This window comes from Nycticebus coucang, chromosome 9, assembly GCF_027406575.1.
Source record: "Nycticebus coucang isolate mNycCou1 chromosome 9, mNycCou1.pri, whole genome shotgun sequence".
Lineage (NCBI taxonomy): Eukaryota > Metazoa > Chordata > Mammalia > Primates > Lorisidae > Nycticebus > Nycticebus coucang.
This window is the reverse complement of record NC_069788.1, coordinates 115,835,329-115,855,853: the sequence shown is the minus strand read 5'-3', so window position 1 is coordinate 115,855,853 and position 20,525 is coordinate 115,835,329. Positions and strand designations below refer to the sequence as shown.

Sequence of the window (20,525 nt, the reverse complement as noted above, 5' to 3'; positions counted from 1 at the left end):
TCCAGAATCACAGAGGCCCCAGGGTGATGCTATGATAAATAGCAGGTGAAAGCTGAGGATCCTCAGCAGTTTTCTGCCCTTTGCTTTTTTCCTGTAAGAGTTCTGGGAGTTAGTCATTTAAGGAAAGTGAGAGAAAAATGAAAACATTGATAAACTCTGCTTACATTTTCTGCATGGGCATCTGTATTTGTCAAGCCAGTTATAGAGAAGGACGGAATGTCCAAAATCCAACCCATCTTTAATTTGCAGAGACTTATTTAAAAAATTCTCCCACTAGCTGTTCCATAGTAAAAAGTGAGTCACATTTATTTCTCCAAGGTCCCTGTCTGTGTCTCTAATTTTAGACTCTCTCATGGAGCCAGGTCTACTGGTTGGTGCCAACTTGGAGACCTTGTCTCTCAAAGGACAGGGTCAAGAAGCTCTGCGGGGCAAGCTTAGGGCAGGGTGATGGGTGGGTGCATCTCAGATAAAGGGGAGCATCTGCCCCCCACCTCCTCCCTCCTGAGGTTGGCACACCAGGCACATATTGCTTCATGGTGCCAAGCCTGGAAAAGGTGTGTTGGGCTGGCTGTTAAGAGTCATCCACACATGGAATGTCCCTCCAGCTCACACGACTCAATCCTCTTCCCAGTTACTTTCTTTCCCCTCTTTCCCCGGCACCTGTGATGGGGCAGGGTGCTGGATCAGTTGTTGATCTCTCAGCATTGCCCCTGGATGGCAAAGGTCTGATCACCCATCAGCCTGGGAGGAGTTTGGATGGAGGTAGGCAGATGACGACCTCCGTGGTGTTGGCTTCTGCTCATGTTGCCATTCTCTGCAAAGAAGTGCTCGCTCTGGCTGGGTGCGATTGCTCACACCTATAATCCTAGCACTCCGGGGGGCCGAGGCAGGTGGATAGCTTGAGCTCAGGAGTTCACGACCAGCCTGAGCAAGAGTGAGACCCAGTCTCTAAAAATAGCTGGGTGTTGTGCCGGATGCCTATAGTCCCAGCTACTTGGGAGGCTGAGGCAAGAGGATCACTTAAGCCCAAGAGTTTGAGGTTGCTGTGAGCTATGATTACATGGCACTCTACCGAAGGCAACAAAGTGAGACTCTGTCTCCAAGGAAAAAAAAAAAAGCACTTGTTCTGCTTCTGTGCTGTTGAGGCAGAGCCACTCCTGACTGGCTCCAGGCTTGCAAGAGGCAGCTCTTTTGTGTTCTGCGTGCACATTGCTGCTGCTTTCTGATGCCCCAGAGCCACCTCAACAACCAAGCCTGGCATGGCATTATACCAGCTTTTCAAAGATCAGCTGCAAAAGGAGTGCACATGAGTATGCCTGAGTGCTCACGCTGCACGATGCCTCCTCCCTGCGGCAGTTCAATGCCTCTCCCCCTTGGCTCCATCTACTCCACCCTGCACCCTGGCCCTTATTCTAGGGTCTGTTAAGGAAAGTTAGTGCATGAAGAGCACTAGACTAAGACTTTGAGTCCCTCCCATAGGCCTGTCTCCAAGGATTGGAGAGAAAATGAGATTTAGGGATCCAGTCATAGATGCATTCAAGTAATCACTGGAATTTTATACATAGTTTTTTTAATCAACAGATATTTGTGGAGAACTTACTGAATTCTAGGCTTGCTGTAGTCAATGAGATGGTGGGTCAAACAGTAAGGGCCTGACCTCACCTAGTGGAGCTCACATTCTAATTGTTCCTAACCTTTTATTATGAAGGTCATCTTCAGGTGGAGGCCAAGCCTTCTGGGGGAGTAATAGACTTCTAGAAGCTCCAAGAAGTTGTCACCACTATAGGGGAGAGTAGGCAAGTTCCCCTCGCCACAAACAGTCCTAGGAGATAGCTAGCTCCTTTCACCAGAATCCAAGACCCCTGGAGGGGCTGCCTGAGGTGAGCATAGCCTACTGCACAGTTCTTGAGCCCCCTGACTTGTGCCTTTGTGGGGCCCTGAAGGTGAGAGGGCTCAGAGGATGTCAGGCCAATGAGAATACATCCGTTTGCTTCCTGTCCCTTGCCTGAGTGAGCTAAGAAGTAGCTGTGGCCCAGCAACTTGAAGAAAGGCAGGGATATAGACACATGGATGGATAGGCCTTAGAGCCACATCTGACCCCTTATCTTCAGCTCTGAGGGCCATGTAGCTCCAGTGACAACAGCTGGGGAATTGTCACTGTCAGGGCCCATTGCATGGACCCTGTGCCCACAGAAAGAAACATGTGAGATTCAAGGCAAAAAGACAGCTTTAGGTTTGTTTTCACTTTTGGGAGGGAATGTGCAGGTGGGTAAACAGAATGTAGAACATTGATCTCTTGCTTTGGAAAGGACCTTGAGTACATAGATCACTTCTGCTCTCACCAATCAGTGCGGGGACTGTGCACAGTGCAATTCCAAGCCTCGCGGGCCAGGGGGCATGCATCTCAGGGAATACTGACGTTGACTGACATTTCATCCTCCTCCTGGTGGGATTCAGACCAGGTTCTTAAGGGACTTTTGCAAATGGGTACAGTTGTCTTCTTATGAGGCCCAGAATGAGTCTCTACTTCTGCATGGTGCTAAGCCACATGCTGAGGGGGGTTGTGCCTCTGGCATTAACGTGGTCCCTTCAAAAGCAAGAACCTTCCAGTTCTTCTCTCAGGCTGAAGTTTATATACATATTTTTAAGGATAGACAATAGTAGCCTAAAAGGATATGAGGGAAGAGCCCAAGAATCAAAGGGGACTTGGGATTGTGGAGAGACCTTCTGAAACTCAGAATGGGGGTGGCGGTTTCTTTTTTCCTCGTTCTCCAAGGCTCCTCAGTCTCAGAGACCCCAAGAGATGCCATTAATACAGATTCCTACTCTGGCCCCTTTGAGACATTTGCTTTTGAAGGACCTGGAAGAGAAAGCTCTTTGTATGTGGTCAGAATAAACTCATTGTACACCCAAACAATTAACTCCTCAATGGACTTGCCAGCCCCTTGAAAGGCCTGGCCCTACTTTCCTGGACCTCTTGGGCTCTATTCAGTCCCTTAAGCACACCAATGTTTTGGGGGTTTTGTTTTGTTTTGTTTGTTATTCTGAAAAGTCTTTCCCTGAGAATAGTCAGAGCGGATCAACATTGTCCTCAGCCCAGCATTTATCTCTCCTCGCCAGCGAATGTCAATCAGGAATCAAAAAGCCAAACGCAGGAGGCTTTGAACGGTGTCATGGGGGTCGAAGTGACTTCCAGCTGTCTGTGCGTGGGCCAGGCCTTCTCGCAGGGCAAGGAATTGTGCTGTCACACAAACCCACTGTCTGTAAAGGCTCACAGAGCCCATGCAGGGGCTGCACCTGCAAGGACAAGGCATGGTTGGGGGGTGGGGAATCCTGGAAGGCCAAACGCCATGGCTGTGGGTCTGCGCAGTTTCCAAAGCTGCTCATTGCCTCTGGGACCTTGAGCAAATCACTTACTTGCATTGAGACTCAGTTCTCTTTATCTGCCTGTGACTTCCTCCCCCTGTCTGGTGGTGAGAATAGATTAGGAAAGCTACCTGCCAGAAACGGAGTGTTGCAAAATGTGCTAATACTATTATGGTTGTTAAGCTTGACATCATCCTTGAGAAATTCTCTCAGGTTTGCTTTATTTATGTATTTCTTTTAATATTTCCAAATCTCCTTTTCTTCTCCTCTCTGTAAGAAAAATTATAATCTTTGAATTGGCTTTGTTCATTGTTAACTTCTTTCTCTTTAGTCTGGAAGAGTATTATGATATTAAAAAGAAATAAGATCTTACTATTTGAGGTCCAAAACAATCTGCAAGAATATATTCATCAGTCATCAAATCTCATATACATTTATGTAATCAGATTTCAGATGTGTCTTAAAATATGTGGAAGAATTTTTCCCCAAAGTAAGGATTGCTCAAATAATTTAACTGCTGCTGCCAAATGATTTATCTGTGACAACTTTGGCACTCCCCCTCTTTTGTCTTAGCAACTTTATTTAAGTATAATTTACATACCACAAAATTCACCCATTGTAAATATACAATCCAGTCAACTTAATAAATTCATGGAGTTGTGCAGCTATCACCAGAGAACGTTTCCATCGCCCCCCAAAGAAACCTTTTGTGCCTGTTTACAGTTATATTCCAGTCCCAGCCAACTCTAGGCACCCGCTGATCTGTCTCTATAGAATTATCCTTTACAACTAGACATTTCAGATAAATGGGATTGTACAATATGTAATATTTGCATCTGGCTTTTTTCATCTGGCATAATGCTTTTGAGGTTTTTCATCTATGTCATCATATGTATTAGTTATTCATTTCTTTTAATTACTGAATAGTATTCCACTGTGTGGATACATCATATGATTTATCTGTTCACTGGTTGGAAGACACTTAGATTGTTTCCAGTTTGAAGCTGTTGTGAATATTTGTGTACATGTCTTTTGTGTGTTTTTACTCTTTTGGGTAGATTTTTAGGAGTAGAATTTGGGGGTTGAAAAGTTTACATTTAGCTGCTAAAGAAACTGCCAAACTCTTTTCCAAAGTGGCTGCCCAATTGTACATTTCCACAGGCAATGAGCAAGGGTTCAAGTTTCCTTACATCCTTGCCAATGCTTGGTATTGTCTATCTTTTTAATTTTAGCCGTTCCACTGGGTATTTAGTGGTATCTCATTGTGGTTCTAATTTTCACCTTCCCAGTGACTAATTATGTTGGGCATCTTTTCCTATATTCATTAGCTGTCCATAAATCTTCTTTAGTGAGATGTCTTTTCAAATATTTTGCCCATTTTAAAGTAAGATTGTTTGTCATTGAGTTGTAAAGTTTGCTTTATGGTTAGCCATCATGGAATTATATTCATCCTTAAATAGCCCTTTAAAGTTTTTATACCTACATAGTGTCCAGAGGGTTGGTAGGCCTTCAATATCAAAGGAGAATATTGCTGTCCAGAGAAGTAAAGTGAGGGGTTCGGATTAGCCAACTTATTGGATATAAAGTGAGAACTGGAGTGTGACTCCACTTGAGACTGGGAGGTCAGGGGCACATGCAGAAACTTTACTTTCTCCCCATGGCTCAGTGTGGGGCCTGGTGTTGCTCCAAGGCTTGCCTGGAAGCAGAACTGATGTGGACCTTGGACCCTGGCCTTGGATCTATGTTTGGTAGAAGAGGTGTGCTTATTTACTGGGTCAGAAGCCAGGTGCCCAGGTGCCCGGAGATGATGGTTAGAGGGTCCTGTTGGCTTTGGCTAGGATTCCCAGCCTTTGGGCACAGGTGGCTCCTGGCAGCAGGGCACCTTGTCTTTTCTCACTTCATAAAGATTTCCATTCAGAGCCTCCCTTGTGGCAGAACAGCTGTATCTCTTCACCCTTGGTGACCCTACCCTGCGGGAAGATTCCCTCCCTGCACGTGGCTTCATGCCTCGTGGGCTTCTGTGCCTACATCAGGGCAATCTGTGGAAGTCCTTGACCTGCAAAAGTGTAAAACTTCCCCAGGAAACTGTCTTTGCTCTCCTTGACCACAGATTTGCTGATGACTGGAGCAGGTGGGCAGTTGCAGGCTCGCAGCTGGGTGATAGGAGAAATAAACAGAATGTTTTCAGTTATTTTGCTCCAGAGAAGAAACACAGCTCTTGTATTGTAGGAGGATTTTAATGACTATATTATATATAAAAATGCTGTGTGAGCCATTTTGCACATGGGTTCTCACCTTTGTCCCTCTTGGAATGTCTGATTTCTCACTTTGCCTTTGGTAGCCTGGAAGTCTCCTAAAATGAAGCCACCCTGTGTGGAGGAGCTGAGCACTCTGTGCTGGGCTGTTTAGACTGTGAATTCTGCATCCGGCAGGCGCAACCAAATGTTCATTGCAGCTGCCAAAAGACTTCATTCAGTGGCTCACTGAACTCAATGGAAAGAGGTGTTAATAGAGTCAAGGGAAGTGATGCTATTAAAAAAATGACATTGTGTGGCTCTGTTCTGTGCTTTTTCTCCCTCAATGATTTCCAGATCAAACTCACACAGCTGGGCATCAAAAGATGCCTGTTTTGGACTCCAGTTTGAGGCAAATAAGATATCCAGGATAGTTACTCCTCATTTCTTGCTGTGTCTCATTCCCTGGGATGATTGTCCAGGATTGCTTCAGTCCCTGTGAGAGTTGGGCCATGGTGTCAGCTGGAGACTACTAGCAGGGTTAGTTTTCACATGAGTTAGGCTCAGCTGTTGGCCTCAGCCTCTAGCAAGGGTTTGGGTCTCCATAGCTCTTGAATCGTAAGACCCCAAGGGTGAGATGTTAATGCGAAAAAGAGATCAGGACGCTATCCTTTCTGTCTCCCAGATGGAATGCAGGAAAGTTGGCCAAAGGTACTGGGAGCTGTAAATTGTGGGAGCATTGCTGTTATTGATGGCCTGACCTGCATTACAGAGACTATCTGAGAATTTGCATTCTCCATAAATAGTTAATGCTCAGAGGATGTAGTGTTCCATTCCGAAGGGCCTCTGGGGGTCTTGGGAAGAGAGGGATGGTGTAATCATCAAACCATCTGAGACAGCAGTGCTCTCCTTCCCTCACCCCACCAAGGGAGAAAACAGAAGAGAAATCTCTAACCTGTGTATTCTAAAGAGAGGAAAAGATGCCTGCTCCTAGCCTTCACCAGTGGGTGCAATTATTTCCTGGGAGGTTAAAAAAAACCTTAATGCTTTGAACATATAAAACACAAATATATATACAGTTTATCTGGGCTTTTAAACTTTCATAGGGGAAGTGATTGGAAAAAATTGTCTGAAAGTGCTCCTTACATGGGTGATAATAGAAAAAGGGCTGTGAAATACTGCTCTATGCTAAGGTTTTGGGGGGGCTTGATGAAAATAACTCAGTCCTGGAAGGTGAATAAAAAAGTCTGTGCTAACTTCTGACCTGTGGAGGTTCTTGCTCTGCAAAGGGAGCTGCCAATACCACTGGAATGATAGGCACCGGGGCTCGCTTACTAGGTGCTCTCTGCTCCCATCGTCTGTGTCAGGAATTTCCAAGCAAGGCTGGGGTGATTTCTGCAATTTCCCATGTCCTCTCCCATTTTGTTTGCTCCTCCTCTTGCTGGGAGTTGAGGTGTGTGCTGTTTCACAGCTAAACTGTTCTAAGGATTCCTGATCGTCTTTAGCTCAGTGTGCTGGAAAGAGAACAGTCTTTCCCCCTGTCTCATCTTTTGTAGGTGAGTTGAAGAAACTGCCAGGAGTTTGGAAGGGGAAGAGCACCCTGGCCTTTTGTTGTCCTTACGCTCTTTAATCAGGGCTACTTTAAAAAGGTGCTGAGCTGGTACCTTTCACAAGAGGGCAGGAAGAAACTGGGGTCACCAGAGTTTGATGCATATAAGGGATGCCAACCTTATTCTATCATGCCTGGCCAAAACTTAGGGCTGCTGGGAGAGACTCCTCCCCTTAACTATTTCCTGCAAGGAGGAATAAGAGCTGGCAGTCTCATAAACCTGGTGTCCTCAGGTTTATGAGAGAAGCTCCTCCAAAGCCACCAAAGTGTAGGCCCCTTTGACATCTTTTGGGACAGTGTGCACACACCTGGATTTGTTTACTGCAGGTGTCTCTCTGTGCTTCTCTTTTCCTTCTTGCTCTTTTCTTCTTTCATTTCTTCTTCTTTGGTCTACTCATTGGGACTTGGCCGGGCCATGTACAAACCCCAACCATTCAACAGTGCTGGAGAGTAGATAGTATTTACCTCAATAATGGTAGTCTCTTTTCGGTTCTTTTTAACCCTCAATTCAGATGATGGGTCCAAGCCAACACCCACAATGGAGACTCAGCCAGTGTTCGATGGAGACGGTAAGCCTCTGCGTTCCTGCTGACTGGTTCTCCCGCCCATCTTCAGGTTTGAGGAAGGTGTTAACTTGGCATGTTTGTTTAAGCTTTATTATTATTATTTTATTTTTTAATCTCAGTTTTTCCCAGTGTTAACTGGGCTGTTCTAAACTTTTTTAAAAATGCAAATTCTCCAAGGAACTGGTATACTCTCCACTTCTGGGAAGGCCCTCTGTTCTTAGGCTTCCTGCCTATCTCCTGATGTCCAACAATACCACAGCCTGGACAGACCCTTTGAGCTGCCAAGACCCAGGAATCCTGACTGAGAAAGTCAGGCCTTTAGTAAACTAATCAACACTTCGAATTGCCCATTCTAGGCCTAGCATTGTGTGAGGCCCTCTTGAGGATGAATGAGAGGTGTGCAAATGTGAGCCTTTGCTCTCAAGATAGCTAGAACTATCAGAGAGCTTTTTTTGTTAAATAATATGGTCTCAATTTTTTTGTGGAATAGACATTTATAGATGAAAGAGATCAGAATGGTCTGGGGAAAGCTTTTATGAAGATCTGGGTCTTAGAAGTGGAGGGAGGACTCAGTGTGCTGCAGGCAGGAATCTGGCATGGACAGAGGGAACTTGGTGAGGATAGGGTATGCTGAGCAGTGCAGCAGAGGGGAGGTGGGTTAGGGGGCCTGGGTTGGCTAAGTTATAGGGACTTTGAGACAAGACATTTGAGTCAAGACATTTGGGAGAGAGAAGTAGTGGTAGCTGGTGGTAAAATAGAAGCTGGAATTCTCTGGAGATGTGGGGAGTGGATAGAACTCATGAGATGCAGAAGATTGGGCCCCAGTGCAGGGGGAGCTGCTCAGGGCCTGTATTCTTTAGTGTGTGTTACTGAGCACTCCACATTCCCTCGAGGAGGAGAAGAACATTTGGCAGAGTGCGATTTCTAGAAAGTCCAACAAGGTTTTAGTGGAACATGCAGCAAATTTTTAGCCATTCTCACCTGAGTATGTCCAGCCCTGGATCATGAGATTGGACGTGGAGATAGAGAAATAAAAAGCAGGCACTGTGCTAGGGGTGTCCCTCTCATAGGCTCATCTCTGGGCACAAGGATTGAAGTGTGAGATATTCATTGCAACCAGTTTATTTAGCAGAACACTTGTATGTTCATATCTAGAAGTTCACACTATCTCCATGATCCACAAAGGTCCTGGAGCATTGGCAAGTCTGGGACCTGGGGGATCTGGTAGGAAATGTAGACCATGCCATCTTGGGAGACCTCTCCAAAACCCTCACTGAAAACCTTACACTCCACAGTATGCTCAGGGTCATCCGGGATTCCCATACTTCCTGTCCACTGTGTGACCCACGTCCTGGAGAGCTTGGGGGCACCCTGGTTCTCTCTGGACAGAGGAACTCAGCATCTGTTCAGTGAGAAACCATTAGAAAGGGTTTGAAGTGCACATTAGATCTTTTGCTTTCTTTTCCTTGTGGAGCAGAGTCTCAGCAAGCTGAATCTGTTGTGGCTCAGCCATTTCCTCTAAAATGGTGTCTGTGGTTTGTTTGGCATTTGTTTGTTGATTTATCCCCTTTAAAATCTTCTCCCAGGGAAGCAGCTGAGCGGGACTTGGCTTGGCCCTTGTTCTTTACCTCCTGGGATAATATTTTTATTCCTGGATGGAGTGGCTCAGAACCTCTGGGCTCTGCCCACTCTGCCTCCTGGCACAGGGTGCCTGGGTTGGCCCTTAGGAGCTGGTGGGGAGAGGCGCTTCCCTTGTGAGGAAAGGAGAGGGCACTGCAATGAGGTGGATATGTAGTGAGGGAGACTGTGCCTTAGGATTTTTAAAATGCAACAACAGTAAAAATCCTAGGGTGACACTGTAAGTCACATACTCTCTTTGCTCAGACTTTTTCTCTCTTCTTTCTTCCCCCTAGAAATCACAGCTCCTACTCTATGGATTAAGCACTTGGTAATCAAGGACTCAAAACTGAACAACACCAACATAAGAAATTCAGGTAAACAGTCTTCCTTGACATACCAACTTCATCCCCATATGCCCCATGGTTGCTCCATGACTACCTATTGTGTGAGTTTGGGCAAGTCATTTAATCTGTCTGGTCTTCAAATTCTACAGCTATAAAATACAGAGATTGAATGAGTTAATCCTTTCCAAACTTAATTTTCTTCAGTTTACCATCTCAGGGATCATCATTCATAAGTAGATGATCCTTTAGCTAAAACACTTTTGACTGTATATTGTAATATTTTGATTGGCTTTCTATATGCCATGAGGAAGAATTTGGAAGAAGGAAAGCTGAACATAAAGACTTCAAGCCTGGAGGGACTTGGTTTCATGTGGTTTTAAGGCTCTGTATGGGGGTCACTTACAGTCATGTATTTTCTGGTCTGATCTTTTGAGACTCTTGTGAATCTGACTTGACAGATTTTGGTACTGACTGAACCTCTGGTAGAATGGTAGAAAAGTGATTATTTCTGAAGGGTAATCTTATTTGTAGGATTTATTTGTAGAGTTTATTTACTATCAATAAAGACCACAGTCAATCAAGTTCATTTATCGTTGATAAAGACTAAATGTCCATCAACAGGAAAATGTATCCACAGCCAAATCTGTATCTCTGTAAATTAGGATCATTCTTCTTTCAACCTAAGACTTCATTGTTAGAAATAACCACTCCACATCGTTTATGCCTGGTTGTTGAATTTGGCCATACCTTTTCTTTATAGGTGGCAAGGACAATGAACAAAAGATACATGACCATTAATGAATGAGTGTGCTGTCCTGGGGCACCTTGAGATTTATCTGTATATCACCTTGGTCCTAAAGATGGCAGTGTGCACCTGTAGAATAGACTGCAAGGTGAAAGGGTTACTTCTCATTCTGTGACCAAGTAGTAGATGAGAGGGTAAGCTCTCTGAATGATATACAGCACCTTTTGCCTGAAAAGCTCACTTGACATTCAGAAACTGCTTCCCTGAATTTCCTTTTCACCCATCAGTAGTTGATTCCTCCAGGTGGAGTATAAACTCTGTGGGTACAAGCCCTTTTCTACCTCTGTCTTGTCTATTATAGAACCTCACTCAATGTGTTTGACTGCTTTGGGGAAAGGAGGAGGAGAAGTGGTTGTCATCACCATTATCAGTAAAATGAGAATAGCACTGTCATAATGGCTAGTCCGAGTCTTGTCCTGTAGAACCTTACATTTGCCATCTCATTTGAGCTTTGCCGTAACCCTATGAGATAATCATTGTCTCAGTCTTGCAGAAGAAGAGCTGGAGGCTGAGAAAGAGGAATTAACTCTTCCTGAGTCACAGCTAGCAAGTAGTTGGGCTGGAGAAAACTAGTTATCCTCAGGAATAGTGTGCTTGTCTTGGGCTGTACCCACTGAGCATAGTGAAGTGGTAACTTCAAAGTCAGTTGATAATCTTTGCTTGCACTGAAGTTCTTTCAATTTCTACTTTCCAATTGGATGAAAATAGGGTCATGTTGGGAAATCATTTCTAGGTGGGTACAACTATCTACCTTTTGTTAGAGCAACCCAGCCACATTTATTTTTCCCTGGTTGGCCCCAGTTATGTCTGTAAGAATAGTGTATGGGACAGGATCGTTGGAGCAGCCTTAACAGTTCTCTAGGAGAAACTGAGACCATGAATAATTGTTATGGATTGATGACTTAGGAATCTCCTATTAAACTAGGACTTTCTCTAACATGATCATTATTGACTGAGGGCCTGACAGTCTTTTTGTTGTAATTATATCTAAAAGATAGGGCCTCAAAACAGGGTTTGGCAAGTGACTATGTGCCTGCTTTTGCAAATAAAGTTTTATTGAGTAACAGCCAGAGACGCTTATTTGCATATTGGCAGTATTTTCCCTGCAATAGTATGGTTGACACAGCCTATGTGGCCTGCAAAGCCTAAACTATTTGCTATCTGACCCTTTACAGAAAAAGCTTTCTTGAGGCAGCACACAAAGCTCTTCAGCATCTCACATGAACCTTTTCACACTTTAACACCCTGCTCTAGAGTATGCTCTCACAAATGGTTGCCTGGCTTTCATAAGGCAGAGAGTAGGGGATCTTTTGGTGGAGATAAACCATGTAATGGCAAAAGCATGGGCCTGAGTGTCAGGCAAACCTGCAGACCTGGCTTCCAGTGCTGGCTCCCCGCTGAGAGGCTTGCTAAGCTTGGGAAAGTTAATTCATTCCTGAGTCATGAATTCCTTATATGTAAAGCTGAGTTATTAGTGCCTGGCAAGATCTTTGTGAGGACTCAACAGCATCTACATAGGACCTGGCACAAAGTCAATGCACCAAACGTGATTTTCAACAGCAACAAAACAGTGGTTATTCTTTTTTTTTTAGAGACAGAGTCTTACTTTGTCGCCCTTGGTAGAGTGCTGTGGCGTCACAGCTCACAGCAACCTTCAGCTCTCGGGCTTAGGCGATTCTCTTGCCTCAGCCTCCCAAGTAACTGGGACTACAGGCGCCTGCCATAATACCTGGCTATTTTTTTGTTGCAGTTTGGCTGGGGCCAGGTTTAAACCTCGGTATATGGGGCCAGCACCCTACTCACTGAGCCACAGGCACTGCCCAACAGTGGCTATTCTTGACAGAGTACCTTTATGCATTTTGCTAGGCACTTTTCACATGTTATCACATTTGTTTTAACGAGACATCAGATATACTTTAATGATAACTCGTGTCTGAGCAGCTGGCTCTGTAAGGATGGGACCTCTGGGTCAAACACCTGGGACAGATTTTATTAGGTTCTGGACTCAGGTGCTTTTCAGCTTGCATCTGTGGGGAGTTTCAGCGGGACCCTGCAAAGCCATGAGGGTGAGAGCTCTTCTCAGCTACCTCTCAGAGGTAAAATGCTATCCCAGTTTCTGTTAAGCCCCAAACTTCCTTTTTTCACACTCAGACCCTGTGACGCCAGGTTTGTTTTCTGGCCTGGGGACTGTTGATATTGGAAAGACTCCACTGGGCAGCCAAGGTTTTGCAATAACATGACACATACCCCTGCAGCCTTTCCCAGTTCCCGTCTCTCCTCCTGGAAGTCTTGGTCCTTGTTTTTAAGGCTTTGCCCTGTGCTTGCTGTGGTCAGTGTCACTGCTGGAGTGCTTGGCAGGTTCAGCTCGGATGGATTTGCCTCTTCAGCCTCTTCAGTCCTCTACTCCGTTGCTGCTTTGGAGCACCAAGACTTCTTCCTGCGTTCAGGAGGACAATGTACCTGGCCACCTAACACCCGAGAACTCAGGAGCAGCACCTTCTCCACGAGGAGTGTAGGCCAGACCCTCTTCTGCTTTTATAAGGAAATAGGAACTCTTGCTGAGACTTTTTGTGTGTCAGAAGCATTTCTTAATATACCTACAGTTTAAAATAATGTTTTTAAAAACAATTTACATTTTACAGAAGAGGGTAGTAAGATTAAATAAATGACAAGAATTAGGCTTCATCTAATTCTTCATCCTATGTCCCCCTGCTTCTAATTTGATTATCTGATGATATTTTCTTGTTTCTGTGTGACAAAATTCTGTGCTTTCTCCTCTGGGAAGGCACAGTCTCTCAGGAATTATGGTCCTGTAAGCTGTAACTCTTCCTGGTGTGACATGGTAATGCTCCCAAGGCCCAGCTCTTTTCCTCAGCTGCAGGGAGGTTAAATTAACCCTTGTAGCCTTGAGTAGAATGCAGTTGTGTGACATCCCACTCTGATTCCTGCCCCCTTTCCTGTCTCTCCGTCTTTCCTAGTTAACTTCTGTCATGATCTGAACCTGGTCCTCCCTGTGAGTTAAATTCCAAAGAACCACTCCTTTCCTCCTTTGCCTCTGGCCAGCCGAGGTTCCCTCAGTGAATGGAGCAGCTCATGGCTGTCCCTGGAGACAGCCATCACCAGACACACAGGGTAGAAATGCATTTCTTGCAAGTTTTGCCATCAAAATGACACCAGTGTCAGTGTTTGCCCAAGTCACTGTACCTGGCTCAGGTAAGCTGCTCACGGAATCCCGTCCTTACCTACCAGAGTCAGAGCCCTTCTAGGCCTGCTTCTGGGCCTGGGATGCATTTTGGGTTGCTTCTTCCTCACCCGGGAAGTTTCTGCTGGGTTAGCTCCTCTGCTTGGGACTTGGGGTCACTGAGGCAGCTGCACCTCCTGGCTGGGTCCCCCCCAACCCCCCAGGCCAACTCTTGGCTCATCTAGAAACCACCAGCTGATGTAATGACCTGAGGCCTGGAAAAATAAACAGCTCACAGGGAAACCAGCGGTAGCCCGTTGTAAGCAAATACCCCGCAGCCACCTGGAGTCGCGCACATGACGTGATTGGAAGGAAGAATGAGTAATCCACCAACGTTAGCAGCTGAGGTCGGGTCTGGGCTTGTGCATTTAAAATATCTATATAAAAACAGACCCTGGATGTTTATTTCTATAACTGGCCATCTGGGTGTCTGCCCATGTAATGCAGGTGCCTTGGTCCGTTATGGCCAGTAGAATTGAGCCAGAGATGGGGCCCGTCATCCTTATGGCTTTGTTCTTTCTGAAGTTTTCTCTTTGCGGAGAGGAGTGGTAAACCCCATTTGGAGGCCCCAGAGAGCCTAGCCGCAGAGTCCATTTTTACCGTGTCTTAAAATTAGCTTTCCCGGCTGCCTCATGCCTTTACGCCACGTGGTCTTCTTGGAACACAAAGGCGTGGTGTGGGTGGAGGTGAGTGCAGCGTGATCCAGTGCTGGGACTTGCTTTGTTTCTGGAGGTGAGTTTGTATGCTTTTCGGTGTTCGATAGCAAAACCATGTGTCCCGATGTTTCCCTTTTGGCCTTTGCTGCTAAAACAACTGAAATCAGATATCCTGCCCGGATATTGTCACCAGCTCATTCCAGTTTTCTGGAAGTCAACTACAGTCTCTGCTTTGATTTGAGGGTCCTCATCTTGTGTTTATTTGTAAAATGACTTTGGAAGTGGCAGGGTATTCATCTTGTGAACATACCTATGCAACATTTGTGTTTTGTGGAGTAAAAGGTGAAGTTTTGATACTTTTCTTTGAGAAATTTAAAAGCATCTCTTCCATCTCCCACTTTTGTCTGCTCCCTGTCCTCCTTTCTTGCCCACGTTTTTATTCATTGGCGTTTGCTCCTTAAAGTACAGAACCTATCTGGTCAGAATGAATGAAGTTACTGAGAAAACACAGCTTGTTATTTCTTAGTACTTGTTCATTGCAAAAATGCTGGTTTTTAATGCATTTCATATTCTTTTTGGTGGAGCAGTCATATCTGCTTAATTAATGGCATGAGTCAATAGAGTTGGAAACTCTACTAAAATTTGAGTGGATGTGAGTCAGTGATGCTTTGGGGGTAAGAGTTAAAAAGAAAAATGCCTATGTGTTATATGGGAAGAATCCATCTTAGAAAAAATATCCTCTGTAGAATTTCTATCTTCTTCTTCCCTACCCCTTTGAAACTTAGTCTCTGTGTGGGAAGGAAGCGGTCAGCACTTCAGACCATAGGGAGCCACGCATGGCCATTTTAGGTTACGCAGGGAGAAACTATTTAGACATTGGTTTGTAATTTTCCCTTCCACCTCCTCACACATGATACTTCATCCCAACAGTGTGCCCTATTTACAGTGCCAGCTGTAAACATCCCTGTAAGTAGGTGCCCTCAGATGGTGTCAGGGATGTGGGGTGGGCAGTGTTAGCTTTTCTCTGAAGGTGAAGCCCCCCGAGATGCAGCAGGTTGAGTGTGGCTCGTAGGCCACATGGTGAGACTGTGGGAAGAGGCATGAAGTACGAGGAAAAACCTGGAAGCACCAGGCAGTCTTGCCCTTGACTCAGCCCCTTCCCCGTACTTGGGCTCCACAGGAAATTGGGGAGCTTAGTTTGGATGGGGAAGAGCACCTATCCCTGTCTATTTAGTGAGAAGGGCCTGAGAATCTGCTAGTACTTATATTAGTTTTATTTTGTTTTTGAGACAGAGTCTCACTGTGTCGCCCCGGGTAGAGTGCTGTGCCATCATAACTCTCAGCAACCTCAAACTCTTGGGCTTAAGCGATTCTCTTGCCTCAGCCTCCCAAGTAGCTGGGACTACAGGCACCCGCCACAATGCCCAGCTATTTTTTGGTTGCAGTTGTCATTGCTGTTTAGCAGGCCTGGGCTGGGCTCGAACCCAGCAACCTTGGTGTATGTGGCTGGCACCCTACTCACTGATCTGTGGGTGCCGAGCTGCCACTTAATTTTAAATGAGGATGCAAGAGACTAGTTAGAGCTTTGTGTATGACTGGTTAGGGTCATAGGCCCATCAAAAGTATTATGAGCCAAGGCCCCTGTTTGGTGCTAAGAGGAACCTAGACAAGGAACATCTAAGGGAGGAGCTGACCATCAGGCAGTGGGTGCCAAGGGAGGGGGTGGTGGTATGGTCCACCCCAGTGGGGAGGAATATTTTATCATTGATGTTGTTTTGAATTGTTGGCACAGTAATTATAAAAAGCAGACTGACTCTAAGCTCTACATACTTTTTAGTTCACCTGTTAAACTTTATTAACTGCATCTGGGACAGACTTCTTGTCACCCTGTCCTTGGTCAGCCAATACAGTCCAGGTGAGGAGGCTAGTCATTCACCGGAGAAGGCAGGAAGATCATATTACTCCACTTTTGCTGAGGACACTGCTCCCTTGGACAGCTGATAATAAGAGCAGTTTTATCAACTTATGATAGCATTGGTTAAATGCTTTACATATACTGACCCCATGAGGCATGTGCAAGGGCTACCCTGCTTTTACAGGTGAGGAACTTGAGACTTTGAGAACTTAACTGGCCAAGATCACAGAGCCAACAGCTGGTAGAGCCTAATTCATTGACACCGAAGACCATGCTCTTGACCGTTCCACTATACAATACTACCTCTGTTCCAATGATTGTGGACTTCTATGGCTTAGTGATGGAACCTTCCACCATGCCACACCCTCAGGTGGAAGTGTGCAGGAGTGGAGTGATAGGCACTTACTTCCCCACTCACCACTCCAGTTCCCTTTGAGTGCCCTGAGTTCCCTCTGGCATGTGAGAACAGCCATCCAGCTGAGCTTTTATACCATCCTCACCTTGCTTTCTAGGATGGAGATGCTTCTCTTGGCCAGTGAGTTAATCAGAAGGGTGCCTCCCCAGAGGCGTCCTCCCAGAGCTGCCTTTGTAGTTTATAATCGGTGACGATGATATGCTTTTCACTTCGTTCTACTCTCTGTTCTGTGGGGGAAAGGGTTTTTTTTTTTTAGCTTAAAGGAGATGGGGAAACCCATTCCAGTGGAAGAGACAACTTTTACATTTGTGCAAAGTTTGTTTCTAGTCTCCCCACCCCTACTGCTACCTGATATACACCTGAGCACAGTTTCAGGGGTGATGTTGTTCTATTTGCCAGTGACTTTAGCTTTTACCCTTCCCTGTCAGTTGTCTGCCTTCCGCTCCGAAAGGAGCCTTGAGCAGTGGTTCTGTGGCTCCCCTCCTCTTCGGGATAAGTCTGAGTCATGTAGCTGTTGAGATTTGGGAATGGTGGAAAGGGAGAGCCAGCCTAGCAAATAGGGCTTGGAAAAATGATCCTCTAGGGGCCACTTAGCCCCTCCTGTGAGAAAGTGAAAAGTCCACAAGAAAAATAACATAGTTGGCTTGAACCCATAGGTGCTAAACCCCAATGTGGCTAAATAAACAGAAAGGGTCTGCTCAGTGATGGAATATAAATCACTCCCAAAGATCCCGGACTCCAGGAGGGCCCCTCCCCAGAGCAGCGTGTTTCGTCCCTGTGTTGGCCCTTCCAAAACAGCAAAGTCAGTTTCTTAAACCTGGTCCTGTCTTCCCGCTTCCTGCTTCTTCAGTCCCTTCCTGTGCCAAATTCTCAGCCACCCAGCTCTTCTGGAACGGTCCCGACACGGCACACTCACAGGCTGGCCTGCCGAGTCCTGAGGCAGGAGCCGCACAATTTCCTACGCCTCTGGAATTTCACATTGTGATTTGGAAAGGTTGTTTTTCATACACAGTTTGTTATTTTGGGTTATCTTTCAGCATTTCATACATTTTTGATAGGAGGTTAGGTGGGCGTGAGGTATTTGAGGGGGTTTCAGGGTCATCATAGGTGACACAACGCCAGTGTTTGTTTTCCTTAATATTCTTGGCCCAGTAGGATAATTCCTTTTGCAATGAAACATAAGCATGCTCCTCTCATTTTTCAGGCTGGATAATATTTTACTGATTTTTTTTCCCTAAGAAAATCCAGTGCCTGATGATCTGAGGGTTGAGGGTAGCATTTCCCAGGATGAGTTAAAGGGATAGATGATTTTATTTCGGCCTCCGTGGTCTTATCCCTGCCATTTACTCAATAGTGTGGGGCCCTGTCCCCGAAGTGTCAGACTGGAGTTCTGTGGGAGGGATGGCGTAACAGGGGATTTGAGCAAAGAGGGGTCCTGGGCTAAATAATCATTACAGGTCCTGCATACCCAAGATTCCATGTTTATCCTGTGAGTAGAGGCTGGGCACCGGAGATGGGTGTGTGAAGGACCAGAAAGAATGTGGCAGAGTCCTTGCCCTTAGGAGCTTGCAGTCTAGTGAGCCAGGGTGCCCAGGCTCAGGGAAAGGTGGGGGACAGGTGCTCAGCAGGGCCAGACTGCTCCTTCGCCTTGGTCTAGGGTGGGAGCCCTCTAAGAAGGCTTCGGGAGTCCTCCAAGGCAGCCTTGCAGGAGTAGATTAAGATCTCAGAACTTGTTCCTCCGGGTTACTATATTTTTCTTTTTGTTGTTGTTGAGACAGAGTCTTATTCTATTGCCCAGGCTAGAATGCCATGGCATCAGCCTAGCTCACAGCAACCTCAAACTCTTGGGCTTAAGAGATCCTCCTGCCTCAGCCTCCCAAGTAGCTGGTTACTACAGATACCCACTATAATACCTGGCTAACTTTTATATTGTTGGTAGAGATGGAGTCTTGCTCTTGCTCAGGCTGGTCTTGAAATCCTGAGCTCAAGAAGTCTACCCACCTCAGTCTCCCTGCGTGTTAGAATAACAGGTGTGAGCCACCATGCCTGGCCTCTGCTTGCTACATCTTATACTAAATGTTTCTGGCTTCTTGATGCCTGACATGATGTTTGCATGTGGTACCCACAACCCCAGTAACAGCCTGAGCACCTGGGGCCACAAAGGCCTCAGACCCTCTTCATATCCTCTTCCTGAGCTGTGATCTCTTTTGTTACTCAGTTCTGCTTTAGGTCCTCCTCTCTCAGGACATGTCCTGAGCCGTGTCAGCTTCTCACCCCCTTGTCCTGGAGTGTAACTCTCTCTCAGCATGGCCTGAGGAGGCACCTGTGTTACTAGCTGGGCTTCCACTAAGAGGGCCTCTGCTCTTGCTCTGTGAAGATCACATCATTCATCAAGACATTTTTCTCAGTCTGTTTTTACAGCCTGTAACTCTTCTGTGTATGGTTCTCTATAAGTTTAGGCTTTTTTCTTGCATTTATTTTTCATATGGACCTTTTGATAGTTCCTTGAATGTATCAAGTTGACTAGGCCCCTGTACTCAGTGGTTTGGTCCAATGTTAAATCTAAATCAATCTTTCTTATCTACAGCACACTTGAACCTCTAGTTAAACTTTCATGGCACACTTAAATTATGTTGAGTAAAAAAAAAAGAATATACTTACTGTGCTTCGAACTTCCTTTGACAATATTTTAATCATCTGTAAAAATTTTCACAGCACACTAAGATCCTCTCAGGGCACACCAGTTGAAAATTTCTAATCTAGAAGTTGCTGTGAAGGTATTTTGTGGGTGTTGTTAATATTTTCAGTCAGTTGACTTCAAATTATAGCAGATCATCCTCTGTAATGTGGGTGGCCTCACCCCATCAGTTGAAAGGCTGAAGAGCAAAGACTGAGGTTTCTTATAAAGACAAGAAATCCTGCCCAAGTTTCCACCCTACTGACCTGACCTATTGATTTTGGACTCAAGACTGCCATCCCTCTTATCTGAATTTCTAGCCTACTGGCCAGCCCAACATATTTCAGTCTTGCCAGCTTCTGCGATCACCATATGCCAATTCATTAAAATCTCTGTCTCTCTGTGTATGTACGTGTGTGTATTACCTGGGCATCTATCTCTGTTTCTCTCTCCTATCTCTTCTCTTCTTCTGCAGAACCCCGAGGGATACAGACCTTTTCTGATTGCTGCCTTCTCTCTCTGCCCATCTCTCCCCTGACCCCACCATCCCCACTACCATGAGGTTTCTGTGTACCATCTCCAGGAAATTGATGGTGTGGCTGGGCCACTGATAACTGCTGACTGCACTTTCAGAAAGTGCTTGGGTTACCCAGGATGTCAGCCTTTCTGCCCGCTCTGTGCTTTAGCAGTTCCTCCTCTGGAAAGCAGCCTACAGAGAGGAAGCCCAGCCCAAAGAGCCTAAACTCCAATCTGTAATGTTTATGTTTGTTGGCCATTCTTGCTTAAAAAAAAAAAAAACCATAAAGAAGAGAAAAGAAAATAGATGATGAGAGAGAAAAGGTTCTCAGGATAAAAGGCTAAACTCTGGGCTAAAATCAAGATTGGGGATTAGTTGAGGACTTAGGTGATCTATGCTCCCCTTTGCTCCTAATTACCATGAGTAATTGAGAGGCACGGAGGCCTGAGCTAGCCGTAACAGTCAGAGCTGTGCTCCATGCTCACCCTCTTGTGAGACATGTAGGAATCCGGTGCCCTGGGCCTGGAGACAGGGGTCATGCTCATCTGGGCCAATCTCAT

General features: G+C 45.6%; 1 protein-coding gene across 11 annotated transcripts in view; it reads left to right on the top strand.

The window, feature by feature from the left end:
- SMOC1 (SPARC related modular calcium binding 1) overlaps positions 1-20,525 on the top strand; it is a 254,548-nt gene that overhangs the window by 202,005 nt on the left and 32,018 nt on the right. For 9 of the 11 annotated variants that reach the window (XM_053602450.1, XM_053602449.1, XM_053602448.1 and 6 more), the window contains 2 exons: positions 7,689-7,778; positions 9,689-9,769. In XM_053602450.1, the coding sequence (XP_053458425.1) occupies positions 7,689-7,778; positions 9,689-9,769 (171 nt within the window). The remainder of the gene's footprint in view (positions 1-7,688; positions 7,779-9,688; positions 9,770-20,525) is intronic. The other 2 variants (XM_053602446.1, XM_053602445.1) reach the window with 1 other exon arrangement.